The sequence below is a fragment of the Prunus avium genome, chromosome 8 (assembly GCF_965620075.1).
Source record: "Prunus avium chromosome 8, drPruAviu1.hap1.1, whole genome shotgun sequence".
In the NCBI taxonomy this organism is placed as follows: domain Eukaryota; kingdom Viridiplantae; phylum Streptophyta; class Magnoliopsida; order Rosales; family Rosaceae; genus Prunus; species Prunus avium.
The window spans coordinates 24346778-24371848 of record NC_142291.1 but is presented as its reverse complement, the minus strand read 5'-3'; the positions used below and the strand labels follow the sequence as shown (position 1 = coordinate 24371848).

At 38.7% G+C, this 25071-nt stretch overlaps 1 protein-coding gene and 1 long non-coding RNA gene across 2 annotated transcripts; both read left to right on the top strand.

Moving 5' to 3' along the window:
- Window positions 1–4103: 4103 nt before the first annotated feature.
- On the top strand, window positions 4104–6386 carry LOC110769598 (2-oxoglutarate-dependent dioxygenase 19-like). Its single transcript, XM_088245168.1, has 4 exons — window positions 4104–4524; window positions 4632–4823; window positions 5407–5793; window positions 5928–6386. Exons 1-4 carry the CDS (start codon window positions 4252–4254, stop codon window positions 6171–6173), a joined length of 1098 nt encoding a protein of 365 aa, XP_088101294.1. The 5' UTR covers window positions 4104–4251; the 3' UTR covers window positions 6174–6386.
- Window positions 6387–9709: 3323 nt separating this feature from the next.
- Window positions 9710–16829, top strand: LOC148292356 (uncharacterized). Its single transcript, XR_015826625.1, has 3 exons — window positions 9710–10117; window positions 10207–10312; window positions 16474–16829. It is a non-coding gene; the product is annotated as an uncharacterized LOC148292356 (long non-coding RNA).
- Window positions 16830–25071: the final 8242 nt, after the last annotated feature.

Here is a 25071-nt window from a genome sequence, read left to right as displayed (position 1 = left end):
AAATATATTATTTTTTCAAGCGAGGGTTTTTATCTTCAGGGAGATTTACCACCCCCATATGAACAAGAAATTATAGAATGGTACCGTAGCACCACGTCAGCTGGTGATACTTCCATTCAAAATTTGCCATGTGTCAATTTTTAATAAAAACAAATATATTTTTCTTTACAGCTGGATTTAAAACCTATTTTTCACATTCAGAATAAAACTAAACCCTACAGAAATTAAAAGAGCAAAAAGGACAGAGAAGACCCCAGAAGCCACCCACCAAACCCAACCCCTTACCCCGTTGCCTCCCTTTACTCTCTCTCTCTCTCTCTCTCTCTCTCTCTAAAATTGAAAGGTCTCTTGAACCCACAGAAGCACATGCAAAATATCTTAAGCATTGAAATTCAATTATCATTAACACCCACCTCTCCCCTCAAGCTTTTACAAATTTGATGACAATCTGAAAATTAGTAGTAAACAAATGAGTGAGACCTTCAAAAGGAGAAATATAACTGGGTCTTGGGGTAGCCATCGAAAGGGTGAGAATGAAGGATTCATATATGATTAAGTTGTTGAAGTGCGTCAGAAGGAGGAGAGAGTGTGGAGGGGGGCGGTGACCAAGGGGGGCAGTGCGAGTAGGAGACTGGGTCGGGTGGGCGGTTCTATCTTTTTTATGATATATTAATTTTATTTCAAAGGGTTATAATTGGGTTTTATGTCCAGCTGTAAAATAAAGTTTTAATTGTTTTTAAAAATGACACATGGTAAATTTTGAATGGAAGTATCATTGGCTGATGTGGTGATACGGTATCATTCTATAATTTCTCCATATGAACACCCTCAACAACCCCTTTTTTGGTGTGTGATAATGGTCTTTAATCCACAATTCCTAACACAATTTCCCCTTTTGTTTATGTAAGAGATGAGTGCAAAATAATTTTTTTAGAATGCTAATAATTATTTTTAACTCATAAAAAACTATATATTTTTTTAATGATAATTGTAAGCCTCATTTTTTTTTTTTTTTTGTTATTAGAATTTGGAAAAGGGTTCTTTTAGCCGTTAATTTTTTTTTTCCTTACGGTAGGTTGGTTTTGTCGTCTTAATTATATTTTTTCTTGGCTGGCTTATTTTTATTAATTGGGTTTTTGAAAATATCAGAAGGACTACAATTATTGACCTCGAGGAACACAGGGCACTTGTACTGGCTGGTGCAGTAGTCAACATCTATGACATGTTTACTAATCCAGAATTGAATTGAGGAGGTGTTGGATTGAGGAGAATTAGATTCCGGATTCCTAATGAAGTTGTTTACTAAACCATATGGATTGAGGAGAGTTAGATTCCGAATTCCACTACTACAAAATAGTTAAACCACGACACAAAATAGATGACGGTGCATCTTAAAACCGTCATTATGTTTTAAAAGACGACAGTATTTTTAAAACCGTCATGATATATCATCTTATACACGGTTTTTTTTAAAGATGACGGTTTTTTTTAAAAACAGGGTCGTCTATTATATCTAAAGATGACCGTTTTTTTTAAAACAGGGTCGTCTATTATGAAGTAAAGATGACAGTTGTTTTAAAAAAAGGGTCGTCTATTATATCTAAAGATGACGGTTTTTTTTTAAAAAAGAGTCGTCTATTATGAAGTAAAGATGACGGTTTTGTTAAAAAAAGAGTCGTCTATTATATGTAAAGACGACGGTTTTTTTTTGAAAGAACTATCGTCTATTATATGTAAAGATGACCGTTTTTTTTTAAAAAAACGTCGTCTTTTAAAACACGCTAAAAAAAGGCCAGTTAAGTGAATTCGCGCTCGACAAATTTTCAAATTTTCCCTTGTCTTTGAAAACCTTATCTCTCATTAACAAGCGTCGTCTTTTAAAACATGCTAAAAAAGGCCGCTTAAGTGAATTCGCGCTCGACAAATTTTCAGATTTTCCCCCGTCTCTAAAAACCTTATCTCTTCCTCCTTGAAACCCTCCTGAGCTTTCTAAAACACCCTCATGAAAGGTTTGATTTGAAAGTCACCTAATCTCTCAATACCCTTCTATATCTTGCTAGTGAATTCTGGATTAGTCTCTTGGCGTTTCTGGTATGTTCTTTGTCTCCTTGATTTCAGATTTTCTGTCTCTCTTGATTTGTCTAGTTTGTTTACATATATTTTTATTTATTTCTGGTTTCTTTTTAGATTTTCTGATTTGGTTCTCAGGAGATGAGGAGGAAGCTTGCATATTTATAACCTTTTCTTTTGCAGGTTTTCTATGTGAGTCGTATGTTTTTTTGTTGTTGAAAATTTGTTACCTTCTCTTTTCACCATCATTTTATTTATATATTTTTCCTTTTGCAGGTTCTCGATGGTCTTTTTTATGCCCATTTTACAAGTTTTCTATGGAAATATGGTCCAATGGTAAAATTTCTCTTCCACCTAATTTTATATGTTTATAATCTTAGCTTTTTTTCTCTCTTTGTCATTTTGATTTTTTTACAGGGATGATGGAGGAGACTTTAGTTGTACATCATTTGTATGTTTGGATGAGGAAGGCTTGGATTAGGAGTACGTAGGTCTTGTTAGGAAAAGATTGTACTACTTAATTGGTAGGAATTATGTTTGTTGTAGAATAAAGATTGGTTAACTATGTAATAACTATTGAATCTTCAAGTTTTATGAAAGAAACTGTTTTTGAGTGTATATATTCATTAATAAAGCATTATGGTTGGTTTTCCAGTTAAAATCGTTGTATAGCATCATATGAAATAAAAAAGAACTAAAATGTAGCAGTTTGGGAACTTATTAGACGACGGTTTTCATAATAAATCATGGTCTTTACAGATAATTAACGACGGTTTTTATAAACCAACCGTTGGCTTTATAGATAAATAACGACTGTTTTTTTATAAAAAACCGTCGTCTTAACCTACAATCCACGACGGTTTTCATAAAAAAACCGTCATCTTAACCTACAATCCACTACGGTTTTAATAAAATCGTCGTCTTTCCTCCTATAATTAACGATCTTTACCTATAAACAACGACGATTTTCTTTAAAAACCGTCGTCTTTACAGATAAACAACGACCGTGAAAAGCCGTCGTAGTTTGACACCCAAAAAGATGGCGGTTGATTTAACGACGGTTTTCAAAGCATTACAACAACGGTGGATCCCCGTCGTCTATTTCGTTTTTTGTAGTAGTGTTCCTATTAAAGTTGTTTACTAAACCATATGGAATTGGGGTAGAAGTGGTACAAATTACTAAAATGACCTCATTTTTTGGTTAAAGTAGATGGCATACTTGGAATTTTGAAAATTGTGTGAGGATATAATGGGTAAAAAAGATGAATTTCTAATGGGTGAATTCTCCAGGAATTAGAATACCACCTCCCATTCAGGAATTGAATTCCTCCAAAATCAGGAATTCAATTCCTAATTTTGTGTGGGCTCCGCTTACTTTTCAATTCCTTGATGTGAAGTAAATGCAGGAATTCTCCATAGGCGGAATTCAATTCCTGATGAGAATTCCAATTCTTGATTAGTAAACATGCCACTAAAGTAAATGCCATTCTGTACATTTTGTAATTTTCTGATCAAGTACATGCATACCTTCATAAATAAAAATATTTTCTCTATTCGATATATTTTATTTAATAGCTTTTTAATGTTTAACTTCTGTAAAAACTTGCGGTGCTTCCACTTTCCAGTATTTTTTTTTTTTGGCTTTTTATCATAAATGGTTTCTAAGGTTTACGAAATTATCATCTTTCATTCCTAATGTGTTTTTGTGACGCTAATGGTCCTAAAGGTTAGCCTCCACACATCAAAATGGTCCATGTAAAGCTTCCGTCAAATTTTCTGTTAAATTGATGACGTGACACACAAATGAAGCATACACATCCAATGGATTCAATTTCTTCATCTCTCCATTATCAATCTCGTCACTTCCTTTTCTTAATTCAATTATATAAATTATGGATTCAATTTTTTAAATGTTAGAATGTGAGCATTCAATATCAAATTAATTAGCAACTTATTTATGTAAAATTTCTAGACCTTGTGGTGTAGGGCAACATTAAAATAACAGCTCCTATGTAGAAATCCTCCACGTGTAAAATCAGTACATCCTGTGCAATAAATACCCATTCCTCTTCTCTCAATACCTCCACACAACTTTTCAACACCTTATCTCTCACTCAAAGATATACAGAAATATCATCTCAAAGCCTCAGTCCCATCTCTCTCTCTCTCTCTCTCTTCTCAATGGCACCTACAGGGACTTCAATGGAGGCATATAATGGCCATGAAGTACCCAAAGTAGCAAGCATCAAAACACTAGCTGACTCAGCTGCCCTCACTTTTGTACCTTCTGAGTACACCTACACCAAAAATCCTAACGAACAAGGCGATGCAAACGACCCAGAGCATTCAATCCCAATCATTGATTTTTCCCTTCCCACATCAGGATCTCCTGATCAACGAGCAAAAGTGATTCAGGAGCTGCGCAGAGCTTGCGAGGAATGGGGCTTCTTCCAGGTATGTACCTTAATTTGTTTGTACATGCCTAGATTTATAGTAATGTTTTGTTGTCAGATTTATGTTGTTAGACAAATACTTATGTCTACCTTATAATATCAACAAAGTATTTGGTACCAGAGAGCCTGATGAAATCAATGATTGACGCGTCTCATAGATTTTTTGATCTGCCGGAGGAGGAGAAGAAGGAGTTCCAAACAAGGAACCTGTTGGACCCAATCAAGTGCGGCACCAGCTTCAACGTCGACATTGAAAAAGTGTTGGAATCCCACATCGGTGGGGTGAAAGAAAACAAATGGGTTTAAATAGAATTACCACACTCTAACTAATATCGAGGCCTTTTGTGGTAAAACCCCACACCTGACGGATTGAGCAGGTGGTAAAGTGGGGACAGTATCGGTGTTGTTAGAGTGGGACCCAACGGGCAGATCCAAAACTTCAACATGGTATTAGAGCCAAGGCCCATACAAGCTAACGAAGCTTGTCACCAAGAAGGAGAAACAAGTCGGACTTTTAAAGGAAAAAAAAAGAAAAAGAAGCCAACGAAGGTTGAAAAGAGCCGACCTCTGAGTTCCATTGAAAACAAGTGGGCCCAACGAGAGCCGACCTCTGAGTTTCAATTGCCGATGTATGGATCTTTACGTGTGAACCACTAAAAAGGGGTTACATGTGAGGGGGAGTGTTGGAATCCCACATCGGTGGGGTAAAAGAAAACAAATGGGTTTAAATAGAATTATCACACTCTAATTAATATCGAGGCCTTTTGTGGTAAAACCCCACACCTGACGGATTAGGCAGGTGGTAAAATGGGGACAGTATCGGTGTTGTTAGAGTGGGACCCAACGGGCAGATCCAAAACTTCAACAATAAGTTTGTCTCTAGAGGGATTTCCTCAAGGTCATAGTCCACCCTCAGTTCAACTCACTCTACAAACCTGCTGGATACAGCGAGGTTTCACTAGAGTTCAGCAAAAGAACTCGAGAAGTAGCCACAGAAATGTTGAAAGGAATATCAGAGAGCTTAGGGTTGGAGGGTCACTACATAGTAAAGGCCATGAACTGTGGCTTACAAATTCTGGCCGCAAATTACTACCCGGCTTGCCCACAGCCCGATAAAGCAATCGGTCTACCTCCTCATACCGATCATGGACTGGTGACCCTCCTCATTCAGAATGAGATGGGTGGCCTTGAAGTCAAGCACAAAGACCAATGGGTGTTGGTGAATGTTGCTCCGGGAGCTTTTGTTGTTACCATTGGTGACCAAATGCAGGTACCAAAATAACACCCAACTTTTTTTAATCCAAAACCCATCTTATCTAAGAATTACAATCTAATAATTCTCTACTTATTTTCATAAATTAATGGTACCCATTATTTATGTGTATGGTTAATTCTTTGTGGCAGATTTTGACAAACGACAAGTACAAGAGCATATGGCATAGGGCTGTTGTGAACAACAAAGCTACAAGGATATCAATAGCTGTGCCCCGTGGACCCTCACTGGACACACCAGCTTTACCAATCCCAGAGTTGTTAGAGAGAGAAGGCCAAGCCCCAAAATACATTGGGATGACATACGAGAAATTCATAGCAAGCCCTGCTGCCCTCATAAAACCTTTCTTAGATCACCTGCGGGTCAAGCATAACTGAAGCTACAGCCTACACATAATCACTAGAGTCCTCTTATCTCCGTGACCGTGAATAAGAGCTTTGTTGCTCCTATACATTGTCTTGTTCCGATTCTGAATTCACAATCTTATATATATTTATAGCTCTAACTATGCCATTTAGTGTCCCGATTTTATTTATTTTCAATTATAAACCACAATCTCTGATATATGCAATTCAATGACCCTTATAAGAAAATTGACGGGGTACCGAAAGGATTACTTGAGAATGCGAGTACTGAAGAAACAATGGCGGAGCTAGAGCCTATATATTGAAGGGGCAGCAATAATTAACATTTTTTTTAAAAATAAATTGCACACAAATTGTCAAGTTTTATATAAAATGTAAAGGAGTTTTTGAAAATTGGGGGCTACAACCACTTCTAGCCTTGAAACAGGAAAAACACTATTTCGCTATATTCGGTCAATAACGCTTTGATAGTGTGACACGTGTGATAACACTTCCACGTGACATAGCATTATAGACCGGGAATAGCAAAACAGTGCTATCCAAGTTGTAACTAAGTTTTTCTTGAATTATGTGGCTCCGCCCCTATGAAAAGGCTTCTTGCTTGAGTTGTAATCTTAGAGTATCTCCAAGGGAAATGTCAAATATAAAGCATTAAATTGAAATTTGATGACTTACGTTGCAATTTGACATATATTGCACAATTTCATTCCACTCGATATGTCCTTTGTGTTCCGTAAAATAAGCAATCAATAAAGTAATGATAAATGAAGAAAGAAAAAGGCATAAAATAAAATAATGATAAATTGTAGAAGTGATGACTCCAATTTGTGATCCTCTAACAAATGTAATAATTTTAAATAAAAGCCAAGACGGTACAAAGCTCAAATTAATGATTTGTGGGCCATTTAGTTTAATAAGTTGCAAATTAAATACAAAGTAATTTAACAAATCCTAAAAAAGTTAATACGTACAGTCTGTACAGATCATATATTCCATTATGTTTGTTTTTTTTATAGGTTCAATCATGTTATTCTCATTGTGTACTTTGATGTTTTTAAAAGAAGAGAGAATTACTAAAATTAATAGAATTTTGTTGAAGATTATTTTTTGATAGTTTGTTGCCAATGATACAAGTTATGCTTAGAATACTTCTAAAGGAAATTAAAAAGAGCTTTAATTATTTTGAACAACTACAATGGAAAATATTTTGTTGATCAAATTAATAAGAGATGCATGCTTATGTTAAAAGTGGAAGCCTTAGTGTTTTAATCAATTGAATTTTCTTTAAATCAAATCTTGTTCAATTCTACTTCTTTATCTCAATTGTTCTTTTTCAGCTCTATTATTTTCTTTACATCGCTCTCTGTGGATACGACACTCGGACTTCTCAGCTACACTACTGTACGACATCTCCTTAGGACTTATCAGGCTTTTTGTGTAGGTTGAACAAGTGGTCAGTTTGTTTCTTGGTCGTCCAGTAGGAAGTGTACTCCTTTGTGAAGACGAAAGCCAGCTCCTTGAAGTAGTTGATTGACTCGGACGACAGAGTATGGAACCAGTCTTGAGCTGTTCCTCACGAGGTCATCGCAAACACATTGCACATCAGCGCATCCTCGGATTTGTAAAGAATCATGACACTTTTGAAATGTTTCAAATGTCTCTCGGGATCGGAATCCCCTTTGAATGGAGTGAAAGACGGCGTTATGAATCGCATTGGTGAAAGGAGAGGATTTTACTTAGTCTACCTTCTTGCACAGGGTATTCTCTAAGTCTCCTCCAACTTTCAAGTCTCGAAGTCAGTCATTCACGAGCTTCTTGACGTCTTCTACTCGCAAGGCTTGTGGCACACTTTGGTGTCTCTCACGGTCGGGTGTCGCTAACTGACCTCCTCATTGACTCTCGGAGATGGATCTCCTTAGTTATCCTGCCTGAGTAGCGTATTGGTGGACTGAGTTTGCGAGGGCTTTTGTGCTGCTTGTCGCCGTGTACTGGCTCTTCCAAAGCGGGTCGGTGAGCCCCTTTCTTTAAACATTTTTTGAGGTGGATCGTGAGGCTAATCTCCCTAGGGGCCTAGCCTCACGTGAATGCTTCTTTGCAGGCCCAACCTTTCTTGTACGTTGGTCCTTGGACCTAATCTTGCTCGGAGGCTCGATCTACTTTGGCTGGAGCCCACAGATGCTTGTGACATGCTTGCTTGCTGGTTCCTACTCGACTTGCTTGCGACCTCTCTCCTATCTTCACCATGGGATCCCAGGCCAAGGTTTTGGACCAAGTTGATCTGCCTGAGGAGCTGTCCAACCAAGTTGTTTTGGTCGTCCACTCTTTAAGCTAACTAGTCAACCCTAAGGTTGAGGTCTGCTTGACTAAAGGCATTCCCTACCTTCACCATCCAACAAGTTACCCGGACATAGAACACTTATGCAGATGCGCTGACAAGCCTAAGATCAGCGACTAGACACCCGGTTCCGACGCTCCATCCCCGTTGATCATCTTGACTAGCTAGACATTGTTGTGAAATTATTGCAAGCGCACAATTCGCACAAGTAATATAGTGATATGTGAAGTGTCGTTCTCACGAAGAGTGATTTAATTTACTAATTACTGATTGTGATTAACCCAATACTTTATTTGAACAATGGAATGATGAGATTCGATTGATAAATTAACTAAAACAATGAATAAAAGCAAGTGTAGAAAAATAAAGTAGTGAGATTCAAGTTATGAGAGCATTAGAGCTTCCGATTTCACCATAGCCAATTCCCTTAGCATGTTAATCTTTATTATTCTCCATGTTGACAGTCGATTTTTCCTACTTTATTTGATACTCCATCCCTGGTTATACCAAAAGTATTCTTATTGCCAACCCACTCTATCCCTAGTAATGGAATTAAGATAATAAGAGCCCATTAAATTCCTTGGAAAACCTCCAAAAGAACCACATAAGTCATGACAAACATCCCTGTCTAATCATGTAACCCATGGCATCTATTACAAGAAGCAACCCCAAATTGGATATCCCTATCGTCAATTTAGCATCAAAACAATTAAATGTTGGCCAAACATTCAAAGCATTAAGAATAGTAATAGATACTCAACATGGAAAAATACTTGGAATTAACATTGACTAAAGAAATTGAGTATTCATAGCTAGGCTACATCGTAGCCCTAGCAAAAAGGAATTAGTTCATGACAACTTTAATAAAAACCTTGATAAAGAGTGTCATAGAAAAGAAAAACCAGTTGAAGATTTCATCTCTGCACCACAACAACTCTAGGTTGTTGACTTCTTTTCACGAAAACTCTCTCTCCGCTTTATGCTTTGTGTCTCTCCGAAAAAGAAAATAATGAACCCCCAACCTTAGGTTAAGGCTTAGTATTTATAAGTCAAAGGGAATTGTCCAAAAATAAAGAAAATAATAATTATTTAGGAAGTAGATGAATAATAGGAAGGCCAAAAAGAAAAACCCAAACTGAGGAGGATAGTAAAAATAGGGTGCGGCAGAGAGAGAAAAAGGAGTATTTGCCTTTTGGAAAGAATAAACCCATTTAGAAAAGGAGAAAAGAAACTGAGACTTGTGGAGGTAATCTTCTCCAACTCAAAGGAGAAAACATGACTGGAGAAAAAATGGTCACACCATCTTGCATTTTATTTTGACTTTGTTGTCCAATCAGGAAATCCCCTTTCATCGTCCCAAAGGCTCCAAGTCATTTATAAAAATCTTGCTCAGGAAAAGCTAATGGAAGATGAACTTGCTGATGGGTCCCCCACTGTGGTGCCAATGCAACGAATCCTTAACCTAAGGGTTATCAAGAGAGCTTATCTTGACTTTGTTGCCCATGTACTCTCTATTTAGTCACTTCAACCTTGCTCTTCTCTTTTACATTATATTGCTTTTCAACAATCACTACAACTCCAATTTGCATATTAGAACTGGATCTTGATTCCAATTACAAAGGTGAGTTATTAATGAATTTCTTCAACTGGGCTTTCAATTGGTTCTCTTTGTGTTACACCGACTGAATTTTTCTTTTCCAACTCATATAGATAGCCAAATAGAAGAATATTTGCTTCAACTCTCAGCCAATCCAATGCAGCCCACTACTCAACCAAAATTACCAGCTACAAATGACTTTAGTTTCCAAAATTGATGGTAAACCTCTCTAACTCTATCTTTCTGGTGCTGGTCACTGAGATTAGTTGTGGTTATAATTTGACACTTGCACAGATGCACTCAAGGTGTTTGATAAAATGACAGAGTGAGTTCCTGAGATTTTGTTGAGTTGATAAATCTACCCCTTTCTGTCCCTTAAGCTTCCAAAATCATAGTTTTAGCTCCAAACCCTTGCTAGGAACGAATGCCTGCAAAATCTTCACTGAACACATTAAACTAACCAATTTCATACAAAAAACAAAGCAAATATAGATAGATTATATATGCAAGATATTAATCTATCAGGCATCGAAGAGGGAAATCAGACAGACTCAATGCAGATCGATGAGGACCCAACGTGGCAAGACCCCATCATCGACTATTTGGTGAATGAAAGTTTGCCAAAGGACAAGTCCGAAGTCAGAAAGGTCCAGCAGTTATCAAAGAGATATTACATGCATGGAGCAAGCTCATTCGCAAATTATACTCCGGTCCTCATCTCACCTATATAAAGTACCCTCATACCTTTGAGGTGCTCAACAAGATCCATGATGGCGAGTGCGGCAACCACTCCGGGGGTAGGTCACTCACCCCGAAAGGTCTAAGTATAGGCTACTTATGGCCTACCATACGCCATGATTCTATGGAGTATGTTAAAAGATGTAATCGATGCCAACGGTACAAGCCGGTTCCTAGCCTACTTACTAAAGTGTATCATCCGCAGAACATCCCATGACCATTCATGTATCAGAAAGGTCTAGCAGTTATCAACGAGATATTACATGCATGGAGCAAACTCATTCACAAATCATACTCCAGTCCTCATCTCACCTATATAAAGTACCCCCATACCTTTGAGGTGCTCAGCAAGATCCATGATGGTGAGTGCGGCAACCACTCCGGGGGTAGGTCACTCGCCCCGAAAGGTCTAAGTATAGGCTACTTATGGCCTACCATACGCCATGATTCTATAGAGTATGTTAAAAGATGTGATCGATGCCAACAGTACAAGCTGGTTCCTAGCCTACTTACTAAAGTGTATCATCCGCATAACATCCCATGACCATTCATGCAATAGGCCATTGATTTAATGGGTCCCATGTCACCGGCTCCTGCCAAGAAGAAGATGACGATCTTGGCCACCGACTTCTTTACTAAATGGATCGAGGCCGAAGCTTTATCCTCTACTAAAAAAGCTGATATGGAAGGATTCATCTGAAAGAACATCATCTAACGGTTTGGCTACCCATAGTCGCTAGTCACTGACAATAGGTCGTAGTTCATTGACAAGAAGATCACTGGATTCTTTTGTTCGAGAAAAGGTATTCCAAAGTGCCCCAAGGGAGGCATATGATGACATCCAAAACGTCCTAAGGGAGACGTAGGATACTGTCCAAAATGTCTTAAAGGAGATGTAGGACCCCGTCCAAAACATCCTAAGGGAGATGTAGGACACCACCCAAAATGTCTTAAGGGTGATTTAGGGCTCGTTTGGTACACAGGATTGGCTTGGACTGGCTTGGACTAAATTTAGTACTATGTTTGTTTTATCTAATCCTAGTCTTAGAAGGGATTGCTAATACCGGGCCCACCAAAAACACCTCCTTAGGAGGGGACTACTAATCCCATGTGGAAAGGGAGGATTAGCTAGTCCCAATGCTCACCAATGTATAAAATGCATATATTATATTGTAAAATTAATAACATATATTATTATCATTAAACTTACTTACACATATACTATAATGTACATATATACATGTATATACACATATACTATAATGTACATATATACATGTATATACACATAAATATATCATATATGTATATATGTATATATATACATACACATATATACATATATAATATATATAATATACATATACATATATACATGTATATTATTATGATAATATACCCATATACACATATACATATTAATATTATAATAATAGCATACGTGTATATATGTAATATATATTATATATTATAATACATATATATATATATATATATATATATATATATATGTGTGTGTATATATATTATACCCATGTATGTATTATAGTATACATATACACACATATATACACATATACATTATATATGTATTATATATATTGTAATATACATATATACATATATATATATATATATATATATATATATATATATATATATATATATTATAAAATACATATATATATATATATGTATGTATTATACCCATGTATATATTATAATATACATATATACACCTATATACACATATATTATATATGTATAACGTATGTATATATATATATATATATATATATACATATATACATGGGTATAATACATACATATATATATATATACATACATATGTTTATATTATTTATAATATACATATATACATGTATATACACATACATGTCACATATATTATAAAATACATATGTACACATACATAATACATGTATTTATACATATATACATATACATAGATAGTTTTGAAAAAAAAAAAAAAAAAATCTAGTCCTAGTCCAAGCGTACACCAAACGCAGGATAAGTGTTATCCAACTTAGACCAAGCCAGCCAAGCCAAGACAGTCCCTAAGCATAGTCCATGCCAAGACAGTCCTGTGTACCAAACGAGCCCTTAAGGTACTATCCAAAATGTCCTAAATGCGACGTAGGACACCACCCCAAATGTCCTAAGGGAGACATAGGGTACCATCCAAAACGTCCTAAAGGAGATCTAGGACACCACCCAAAACATCCTAAGGGAGACATAAGGCACTGTCCAAAACGTCCTAAGGGAGACGTAGACACCGCCCAAAATGTCCTAAGGGAAACATAGGACAACGTCCAAAAAATCCTAAGGGAGATGTAGGAAAACATTAAAAGCATCCTAAGGGAGAAGCAAAATAACACCCCTTAAGCAAGCAGTGGGTAAACATTTAAGCATTCGAAGAGACAACTCACACAGTTACTCAACCAAGGCGCCAACAAACTACTCAACCAGTTCACAAGACTCAGTGAAAATTGAAGTTAAAGAAAAACTGAAATTTCCATAGCAAAGTAACCAACTGGCCGAGTTCAACAAAAAAAAGATGGTCAACAGAGACCTATTATTGCAAAAGAAAAGAAAAGCTACAAAACATGAAAAAGTTAAATGTCTCTATCGATTGTGAAACTCCGACAAGAGACGCAGGGTCAGCGACCTCCTCAACTTCAGCCCGATCAATTGCTCACCAACCTCAACTGTCAGCTCATCAACTTCAGCTACAAGCTCATCAGCTTAGATCACCTGCTCGACCACCTCGACCGCCTCACCGACTATGCCGTCCTCAGCCTGATCCACCTTGGCTGCCAGCTCCTTGGCCACCACCTCATCAGCCGCCTGCTCCCCATCCATTGCAGTGACCTGCTCATCTTGAGTATGAGGCACCTCTTGGCAAAACAACTCCATATCTCCATCTTCAATGGGGTGATAGGAAGCAGCTTCTCTCTTGCAATCCAATAAGCATCAACCACGGCTTCAGACTTGGATGCATTAGTAGCTTCTTGATGGGCGTTGAACTTGTCTAGCAGCTTATCATAATTGTGGATCATGTCAGCGAGCTCACGATCAAGACGGTTATAAGCATCCTTTTTCTCAAGAAGAAGAGTAGTAATGAAGTCAAATTCCCCATCCTTTAGAACGAGGGAACTCTCCAACAAGGACAAGTTTCTCTCCAGCATAAGCAGATGAGCCTCCCTGAAGGTTAATCTTGAGTAGATCAGGCGCATGCATATCCCCAACAAGAACAGACTTGGTCTTCCTAGGTAGATCATCACGACTTTTAGCTTGAGCAGATGACTAGCTTCGACGACAGTCAATGAGGCTGGACTAGCTCCACCCTTGGTCTCTCGTATTTCACCAGATGATGCATGCCCGCCAAGCGAAAAAGCAACTTTCTCGGTTCGGTTCTCCTCCTGAGAATGGTGCAGACGACTCAAACTCCTACGAGGAAGGTCAACTGCTCTTCACTCGCTCGGTAGGGGAATCAGGATTGGCATAAGCATCTCTACAGGGCAGATGACCAGTCTTCAATTTCTTAGCTAAAAACTTGAGCATGGCATCCCTAATGTCTCGCATGTCGTGCACCTTCTTGCTATCAACACCCACAACGTGTTTGACTCTAGCAGCCGATGAATGAGAAATTCTCATTTGAGTCTTCTATGCAGACGAGACTTCTTTAGAAGAAGGCTTTATCACAACGAAAAAAAGACGACACTTCTTATTCAAGGGGGACGCTTCCCTGGCTCGTGAGGTCATAGCTTCATCCCTAGAAAGCTTAGGAGCCACCTTCCTCTTTCTAGAAAGTTCGGTCGAGGATTTCTCTCGTTTGTCAGGCTGATCATCCAAGTTAGGACCATTCTGCTTCCACCTTTAAACATCCCTCGGAGGGGGCAGGCCACCATCCTTCTTTCGATGTTCGCTCAATAGCCATCGCCGTCACACCAACAGCCGTCGACGATCACGGCAACAACCAGCTGGCTGGCCATGGTTTCCCAAACCGGCCAGCTGGTCCTCATAGCGAAGAAAAATCTAAGAAGAAAAAAACCCAAGCGTGACTTACCTTGGTATGCACGATAACTCCTCTCCTCGACAAGTAGTACAATCCTCTAAGATCTCTATCACAAGATAGAAAGTAGAGGAAAATAAGTTTGCAATTTGAAGATGAGTGAAGAGAAGCCCTGCATTTATATTGGTTGGCATCCTTGGACAAGAAGGAATCAAAAGCCTACTCCAATTAGGAGCCCAACTCCAAGAAGAAATCAAAAGCCTCCTCCAGTCAGGAGCCCAACTCACAAAAGAAGCCCAAGTCACGAAAGGAAAACCAAATGCAGTTGGAAAGCCCGATAAATATTTCTCACCTCCTCCATGCCATGCATGTGCCATGCAGAAGCTGGGGGGCATTTGTGGGAACAAATTTTTGGGCAACCAATCATGAGGCGCCGCGTGGACAATGAGAATGTCTCTTAGGTCAAAAATTGTGCTCCATTTAATTGAGGTATTATCATTAATTAGGGATTTGATTCTTATTAAAATCCCTAATTGACTCAATCTCTCCATTTAAGGGAAAGAATAATTCACTTCCTTATAGGAATTATTCTTTGAAAAACCTTAGAAGTCAAGAGCACTATAAATACATGGCCACACAAGAAATTTTAGGTCATTCTAAATTCATACTCAAAACTCTAGTCGAAGCCCTCTCTTTCTCTCTCTTTCACACCATTGGGCTCTCCATCTCCTCACACCGCTAAGGGCCACCACATACGGCTCCAGCCACTTGGTTCTCTCGTACCTTAGAGAAAACTCTGACCTTTCTGTTATCTCCGCATCTTTTTCAAGATCTTTTAACTGACTTAGGCATTGGAGGTCCTTTGGCCAACACCCCTCGAGTGTGGTCTATTTTGACAGGACCCGACCCAAATTCCACTTTGGAATCCGAGTCGAACCCTGTGCGTGTTCGACACCTGGCAAGTGTCGGGCACAAATAACCTAATTGCCCTTCTAGTCAAATTTCAATTAAGCTGGGGTTTGACTTCTGCAGAAAATTCAGCAGTCTCCCCTGCAATTAGACCAACCCCAAAACTACACCTGTCAAACAAGCATATAAATATATACCCCAACTGTTAGCATGCAAAAAAATACATTCCAACAGTTAAACATGCATTCTAGGGCAATACCAGAGCATCTATACAGATTAGATTACAAGTATAAAATAAATATACATGACCCTACGTGTTCAAGGGAGGTGGCGGAAGATGGACTCGGCCCGGTGGTAGCGCACTGACGCACGACTACTGCCTGGAAGTAGAGCATATCTTGTGGTGCCTTTGTTTTGGTTTTTCATAAACCTGAGGCACACAAAGCAAATATAATTAGTCTATTTATAAATGGAGATGAAAAGGAAAATGGATCCCACTGGGCGTGCCAAAAATTATGTTGAAGAAAAATGTGAACCTCCCAACACAATTTCACCACCACTAATTAAATAATGGGGTTTTATTATTTTAGGTTCGACCCATTCGAGACGCAAGTCTCTTAATTACAATCCCTTCCTTAAAGGGAAAACACTTTGATTCCATCATAAAGAAACATAACGTGTGTGTTTGGTTTTGCAGCTGCTCCCAAGTCCAACCTCAAGGTGCCTACGTATCCCTCGCGGGAATCAAGCCACTCTTAGTTCAAAGAATTGCAATGAATGAATGACTCATTGCAAAAGGGAAAGTTTGTATGAATTTGATTGAGAAAGTGTTTGAGTGAATTTAGCTGAATAAACTAGGGATTCGATTTTGATGTGTGTTTGGGGTGAATTTCGTTAAGAATAACCAGGGATTCTGTTTGGATTTGAGATTTGGGCGGTTGCATCTAGATTGAATCTCTAGATTGCCTACGTACCCCTTTTGAAAGGATCAAACCAACGTAGTTCGGAAAAGATTGTTTAATTTGCATGGTTTTGTACCACTTTGGATTTTGGCGTGGTTTTGTACCACTTGGGATTTTGGTGTGGTTTTGTACCACTTGGGATTTTGTGTGGATGCGGTTGCGTCTATTAGGATACTAGACTGCCTACGTACCCTTGATGGGATCAAACCGGCGTAGTTCCAACAATGATTTGTATGGAGAGAGATTTGTTTTGTGAGAATTTGGTTGATGTAACCAGTGATTCAAATTTGTTTGCAGTTGCGTCTATTAGGATGCTAGACTGCCTACGTACCCTTAATGGGATCAAACCAGCGTAGTTCCAAAAAGATTTGAAATTAATGGGTAAGTGTAGCCCAATAATTTAGAATTTGTGTCTTTGAGACAATTTGAAAATTTTCATAGGTAGATGACCTATGAGAAAAATTGAAAATTAATGGGTAAGTGTGGCCCACTAATTGAGAATTTGTGTCTTTGAGACAATTTGGAGATTTTCATAGATTGAGACAATTTGGAGATTTTCATAGGTAGATGACCTATGAGAAAAATTGGAAATTAATGGGTAAGTGTGGCCCACTAATTGAGAATTTGTGTCTTTGAGACAATTTGGAGATTTTCATAGGTAGATGACCTATGAGAAAAATTGGAAATTAATGGGTAAGTGTGGCCCACTAATTGAGAGTTTGTGTTTTAGAGATTTAAATTTGATCTCATTGGAATTTTCATGGGTAGATGACCCATGAGGAAAATTGGATGGTTTTGTACCATCTTTCTTTTTGTCAATGTCCAAGAAAAATAATGAGCAATTTTGATTAACCCACTCATTTTCTAAAATTGACATTTGCATTTGGACCCAAATATGGCTATGAGGATTTTTAAAATTAATCCATTAACCATATAATGGGAAATTTGGGCCTCTGTAAATTTAATGGGTATTTATTTGACCACCCATTAAAAATACTGGGCTTTTTGAGAATTAATGGGCAATTATTTTTAACAGCCCATTCATCCATTTTGGGCGTTTGATTTTTGTTGTCAATTAGCCCACAAGAAAGGAGCTCAGAAAAGCTTTGGTGCAGCAGCCGATTGAAACAACCTAATAGCTATTCAACTCTTTGTAGAGCTTGTTTCCAAGTAAAATCAGACCTTGCACTCCGACATTTATCTGTAATACTTGAGATCAGTCCAAATTGATAGCAATCTTTGTATCTGTTCAGCCTTTACAAGATTACACAAAGCCACAATTGGTACAGAACCTTTGCAAGCAAAAAGAGAGAACTGCCGCAAGCTAGGAAGAGATACCAGCCCTTTTTCTTTTTAATATATTTTCCTTTTTGCTGACATCTTTCCTTTCTTCTTTGCTGGCCTATTAGTCTACACAACCCTTAAGCCAAACAGAGTGGCGTACAGCCACCTCCCTCTTCCTTTGCTTTTTTTGTTTTTTTTTGTTTTTGCTGTTGTCCTCTTTGTTGACTTTTCTTATTTTTTTCTTTGTTTTTGGTTTGCTGCACAACACCAAGCTACCCCCCTTTTTTGTTTACTCTTCTTCAAATCTCAAACAAAGTGGCTGACGCCACTTTCTTCCTCTCTTTTTTTTGTTTTGACTTTTTCTCCTTTCTCCAACATTTTTATATATTTTTTTCTCTGCTCACACACCAGCAACCATGCCTCTGCTTTGCTTGTTTGCAAAACACGATTCCAAAGTCTGTACGCGGCCCTTTTTTTTCTTCTTTTTGTTTGTTGCTGGGAGCAAGACACAGCCAGGCAGAGTTCTACTTGCGTTTTGATTTCGTGGTGGGTTCACCCATACATCCTCGTCTGTACCATCTTCATCACGAAAATGTCCAAGTCAGAATCAAACCTCTGCTCTTGATTTCCTTGTAAAGACACCAGATTTGGTTTGGTTTTGTGATGATTGAAACCACCATGACAATCCCCACAGATTGAACGTTTGTTTAAGATGCTTGAAGACATCGTAGAGACCCACTGGTCTTGCTTGCTGTTTGGGATGCTTAAAGGCATCGTGAAGAGACCCAACAATCTAACATCTTTTGGATGATGGATTGAACATCCAAGAAATTTGATTTAAGGGATGTCATCCCACACGGATGGCCATCCATTTGCTTGATTAAAGGGTTGCCACCCATACATGGATTGCCATCCAAGAATTTTGATTTGAAGGTTGCCACCCATGGATTTATCATCCAAGAAAAAGATTTGAGGGTTGCCACCCATCGTGAATTAATCATCCAAGAAAAATGATTTTTGAGGGTTGCCACCCAGTATGGAGGATCTCAAGAGAGAAGTTTCATGGCCTTGCAGACGTTTTTTTTTTCTTGAAGCCTTCCTCTCTCTACAGCCTGCCGGCTATCCCTTTTTTTTCCTTCAACACTATCGTGCGTTCTCTGCAGCCTGCCGGCTGCTTTTGTGGCCTTGTGAGCTCTCCTTTTTCTTTGAAGCCTCCCCCTTTTTATTTACAGCCGTGCATTTTGTAGGCTAGCCATCAGAGATCACTTCTGTGAAGGACTCTTCATGCAATAAACACTCCACCAAAATAGGAACCACCAAACTCCCTTGAGAGCTTTCATTGGTTGGTCAAACTCCTATTTTTATAAAACTCCTTTAGGATATCTTCACGTGGGATCAACCCACCTTTGAATTGTTTTATCCCTTGACTTTGAAACTTGGAAAACCTATTGGATAATTGGCTTTACTTTTTTTTTGTTTTTATGGTTTTTGAAACACTTATCAATTAGATAAGCTTGTTGGACGTGGGCTTAGCCAAACACAATCCAAATTTTTTGTGTGAATTTTTTTGGTTCAACAAACCCCTCTATTTTAAAAACTGTTATAAAACTAAGTCATTTCTTGTATATATATTCGTACTGAAATCAATGCATTCATACCTATATCTATGGAGTCAATCACACACTTGATCAAACATTAATTCCTTGAAAGCATTGAAATCAACTTTAATCTACCACCTAGGTGTACCCATTTATTATTCCGTCAATTCCTTGTAATCCGTCAATTCCTTAATTTCCATCAATTCCATCCTCATACCACCGAAGTAACACGTCCTAGCAGATCTCGAGAAACACAAAGTCACCCAATTCACAATCCCTGCAGGATTCAAGGGACACTTGGCCCACCTGATCCGTGTTCCTTGCACCACACGGTCCGGGCGTCCCCGAAACTCATGGGGCGTGTCAAGCATGCTGACCTACCCGAAGGCAACTGGATGTCCGTCAACATCAATATAACCGAAGGCAACATAATCTTATTCCGAAGGCAACATTATTTCCGAGGCAACATTTATTATACTAAAGGCAACCTTAATTCTTCTTGGGTACCTATGGTGGTTTCTAAAATATATATAAATAATTCTAAAAAGGTTTAACTAATAAACAAATTCCTGTTTAACCTTAAACTCTGCTGCCATTAAATTGATACTTAATTAGATTTTTCCTTTCCCTATATCCTTTAAGGATATCCTACTCGGTAGCTTATAGATTGAAATACTTAAAAGCATATAATAATTAGGCAAATCTAATCTTTGAATAAAACTTATTCAAGATCAAATAATGAAATAAATCATATAAATTCATTTATAAAAATAAATAGTCCACTCACAGATCCTCTTTGATTATTAATGAAAGCATTTTCAACCAAAAAAAAGTATGCTTTACCAGTAATTGCCAAATCTCTATCCCAAAATTGCCAAATCAATACCCATTGCCAAATGGATATACAGTAATCGATATACAGTAAAGTGACGATTTTATGTTGTGTTGGTCCCCCTATACAGGAATAGAGAGGAGCCGGGTCAACACAAATGCCCCGATTGGATTTCTTGCTTGTGAAAGGACTCCTTCAATTTAAGATGAAATTGAAACTTGGATCTTGTTGAGAAGAGCGGGCATGCTCGGGCTGGACCCTGATGACTTGCCCCTTTTGGCCCGATCCTAGGTTGCATAGGCGTGCTACTATTGGGGATGAGACAAGCCCAATAGACCTGGTATGTGTGATGCAGGGTGCCTGTTTAATGGACTTGCGCTTGTTCTAGACCTCTAATCAAAGCCATTGTGCTGCAAGAGGGGTACTGGCTCGGATGAGTTCTTTTCTATATCTCAATTAAGAGGACTTCAATATTCTTTCAATCGAGCGTCGATGGTGTGACAGATACGGATGGTACCTAGCCAAATAAGAAGAAAACCGATGATGAGGTTAACGCTTCCTTGATCGGGTTCAGAAACTTAATTCAGGCCTAAGATGACCTTAGATTAGGTTAAGATTCAGCTAATTCGGGCCCAATAGTATGGTTCGGGCCCGGGCAAGCCCTTGTTTTCGGGCTAATAAAGCCCTATTTGGACCTAAAACCCTTATTTTGAGTCTATCTGAAAATGAACAGTTATATTCAAAAAGTTTCAAATATAAAAGATGCGGGAAAGCAAATTGTCATAAAATATGATACAAAAGGTAAATGACGAGAATGTAAAATACGATTAATATAAATTGCAAAGAGAGTAAGACTTCCAGGAACTAAAGATTTCTCCATCTAGCCCCAGTATGATAACATATTAAAATAAAAGCCAAAGATTTCTTCATTTAGCTGCTTTTTTTTCAACAAGTTACAATATTGAAAAGGCTGGAGATTTCTCTTATCCAATCTGTACAGGTTTCAGCTATTTAGCAGAAAACTATATCTAGTGTTTAAACAAGAATCATACCATAGGGATGGCAAAGCAATAAAAGATAAATGTAGGAGTTGTCAACTGGTTATTTGGGCAGAAAATTGGCTATTTGAAAAATCTTGAAGTTTGTTCAAGTGTTTACAAGACGTTGCGTCTGATTTTGGAGAAAGAGTCCCTTGTGTTGTTTTCAAGCCTCTATATTTATAAGCAAAGCCCGTAATGATGACGGTGAGAGTTGGAGGAGGATACTTGGCTGTTGTCCAAAGTCAGCTGCTGATCTGCCCTCGTTAATCAATCCAAAACGTAGGAGAAAGGAAATCTTAGACGAAAACATTGGTTTTAAGGGATGTCCCTCTCGATTTGTTGTCTTTTCACAGCTGGAAGACCAGTTGGAAGGCGGTTCCTTTTGGTTATGTTGTCCATTATCCATCTTGCTTTCTTGTTGAGAGAGACGACGGTTAAGTCATTATTAATGGCGAGAGCTCATCTTCAGAGTGTCACCTGGGTTAATTGGTAACGGTTACCCATTTTTCTTACTTTAGTGCGGGTCCAACTCCAAAAAAGCCTTTTTCATTAGTTTTAAAAGAAAGAAATTGGGCTTGGGTCTATTGTAATTTTATTTCGAAAACAAACCACATTTTCCAAATATGGTACAAACATTGCCCCCTAGTTTCAATGTGTTTAAGTAAACCCTTCATGTCCTTCAGGCGTCAAATCATCCTCCAAAAGGAATATTTTCGAAATTAACGAGCCAAACTGACAGAAGCAACTGTCACATCATTAATTTCGGCTTGCTGAATAAACCCTCCACCTTCTTCTTTTTCGAACTTCATCTTCTTTTTCTAAGAAAACTGTCGCGAAATCTTCATATGAAAAACCTAATCTAGTTGCAACTCAAACTTTTCTGACATTTCCTGAAAAATGGCACCAAGGAAATCAAAAGCTTCTAAGGTTTCTGCCGACGTTCCCAATTGGGTTTTGTGACTCGGCGTTGCAAAACACACTAAGGAATTCCAGGCGGCTTTAGCACAAGAATAAGCAGGAAGCTCGGCCAGGCTTTATTTTCCTTTAACCTTAAATTTAAGGGATCCCCCCTAGGACCCCCTTTCTAGGCCCAAACTATCATCAAGCCAAGCTGGTCAGAACCCTATTTATTTATATTCTGGAGGATATAGACTAAAGGTGTCAAACGGGGCGGGCCGGCCTAGCACGACACGAACCCAGCCTGTTTAAATGAGGCATGGTCTGACACGAGCACGAATATTAATGGTCTGTGCTCGGCACAGCATGAAAACTTAGGCTGGGCCGGGATCGAAAAATGAGGCCCAATGGACTGGGCCGGCCCATGACTCGACATGGGCCTGGCTTGGCCTGAGCCCTCTTCATGCACAGTCCTAGCCCAAGCCTGCTTCAAGCACGGCCCAAGCCTGGCCCACTTAACAATTTCTTTTTTTCTCAAAAGTCAAAATGCAATAATTTGACATCTAATGTCATTGTTTATATAGTTTTTTTTTATATATAATCATAAACATAAATTTGATGTCTTTCATTTTAGGGAAATTACTTGGGTCCTTAATTAATTAAACATATCAACTACAAATTAATTAAACAACATTGGACTTGATATCTAATTAGTACATATGACATATACGCTTATCTTATAATCAAAGCAAGACATTTCTTCACATATAAAGTAATAAGTTGTTTAAAGATGAAAAGTTGAAGGGGACTTTGTGGAGTGGGACACTTTTTGCCCTCCGTCCTTTCATATTGTTTGATTGTTTGATTGATTAATGTTTTCAAATAGTTCATCATTTCTTGCCTCTAATTATATTTTTAATGTTTATAATTTGAATTATGTAGTGGAAAAAAAAAATCAAGTGAAAAAAAAATCAAATTAAATGGGTTGGTTCTTGTGCTCGAGTATAGCACAAGCACGAGCACGAGCACGAGCACGGGCACAGCACTTGCCTGGCCTGGCCCGTTTCAATGTGGACATGGGCTTTGGGCTAGGCTGGGATAAATAATTTTACTGAATGGGCCGACACGGCATGTCCCGATAAATTAAATCGGCCGGCCCCGCCCAGCACGAAAATGTAAAAAGCACGAGTTTAAATGGGATGACCCAACCCAGCCCGGCCTGTTTGACACCTCTAATATAGACTGGGGTTCCTGGGAAACCAACTTGGAGAGACTGGGTCCGAATCCTGAAGTACCCATTTCTGAGGATTAACTCCCTTAGACCAGCTTGGTGGACGAAATGATGACCAGATACCAAGGTAAATGGCTGTAAAATGGGATATTTTATGCCATCCTACTATCGACGCATCAAATTGAATTGAATGCGCCTCTGTTGAGTGCCGCTTTGTGCTATTGGGATAGCACTTCTAACACTTTTGCCTTTGGGCCTGGTCCAGTGACCCCTACCCTCTTATACATGGTTGCCCTTTTTGGCTTCAGACCTTGTGAGATGAGCATGGATGGTTTGGGGGACTATGAGTTGAAGAAAACAAGATCGAGAGTCCAATGAAGGCTACCAGAACAGAGATTGTGCGTCTGTGAACCTATTTTGGATTCGTGATGACGTACAAAGGGATGGCTGATCGAGATTAAGAGCATATGATGTTCTTGCTCTTCTGGCTAAATAAATTCATTTTTCGCAACGCTGAAAGGAAGGTGAAGCCAGAATATATGCATCTAGCTGAGGCCCTTCACAACGAAGTAGGTGTGGCTACAGGCCAATTTATGCTGGCCTTTCTTTATCACTGCCTTCACCGAATCACCATCAATCCGCTAAACCTCAATGTCTGTGGTCCAGTCTGGATGGCACAGATATGTCTGGAGTGGTATTCCCCAGAGCTTGGGAATGACGCGTTGTAATTTCTTGAAGACGATATCCCAGCCACTACTTTGGCCATCGGCTCCAAGAGACTTGTTAGCACTGAAGAGTGCTATGTCTTTTTCAGAAAATGCAAGCAAAAAGAGAGAGAGATCTGGCTGCTCTCACTCACCTGTGGCCATCCTTGGTTAGGGATAGAGGTCTTCACCAAGCTCTTACTCATTAGAAAGATCTATCTACCATAAGAGCCGTTGTCCATGCTAACAGAGGCGTTTTTTTCTTATCCAGCATGGATCTTTTCTTTGGTGGGATTCATACCACCAAGAAGTGTCGGTATGGGGTGGTGGCATATAATCCTCAATTTTCCAATAGGAAGTTTGGGTTGGTCCAAGCGATCCCAGAACTGAGGTATAGTTCTGTGAACAAAGGGAGGTCTTGGAGAAAAATGGACCTGACCCCTCAGGAGGTTAAGGCGGTAAGAACAGCCTGAGGACCAGAAGCAAGAGTGTGAGGGTGCCTCCTTATAAACCGACCCCGCTCTGCACTCCAGCCTTCCCTGAGTTTTGGGAGAACAAACTCTTCTCATGGCTCCCAGAATTTGCCAAACTTCTCTATACTATAGCCTTTAAAGACTGCCATTTTGCTTGATTGATGACAGAGCAAGAAGAGTCGTCTATGCTGAACATGTTGAAGCGTCCTCAGAGGCTATAAGTAATAGGTAATCTCTCACCTTTTAGCCAATAGTTACTTAATCTAGCTTGATG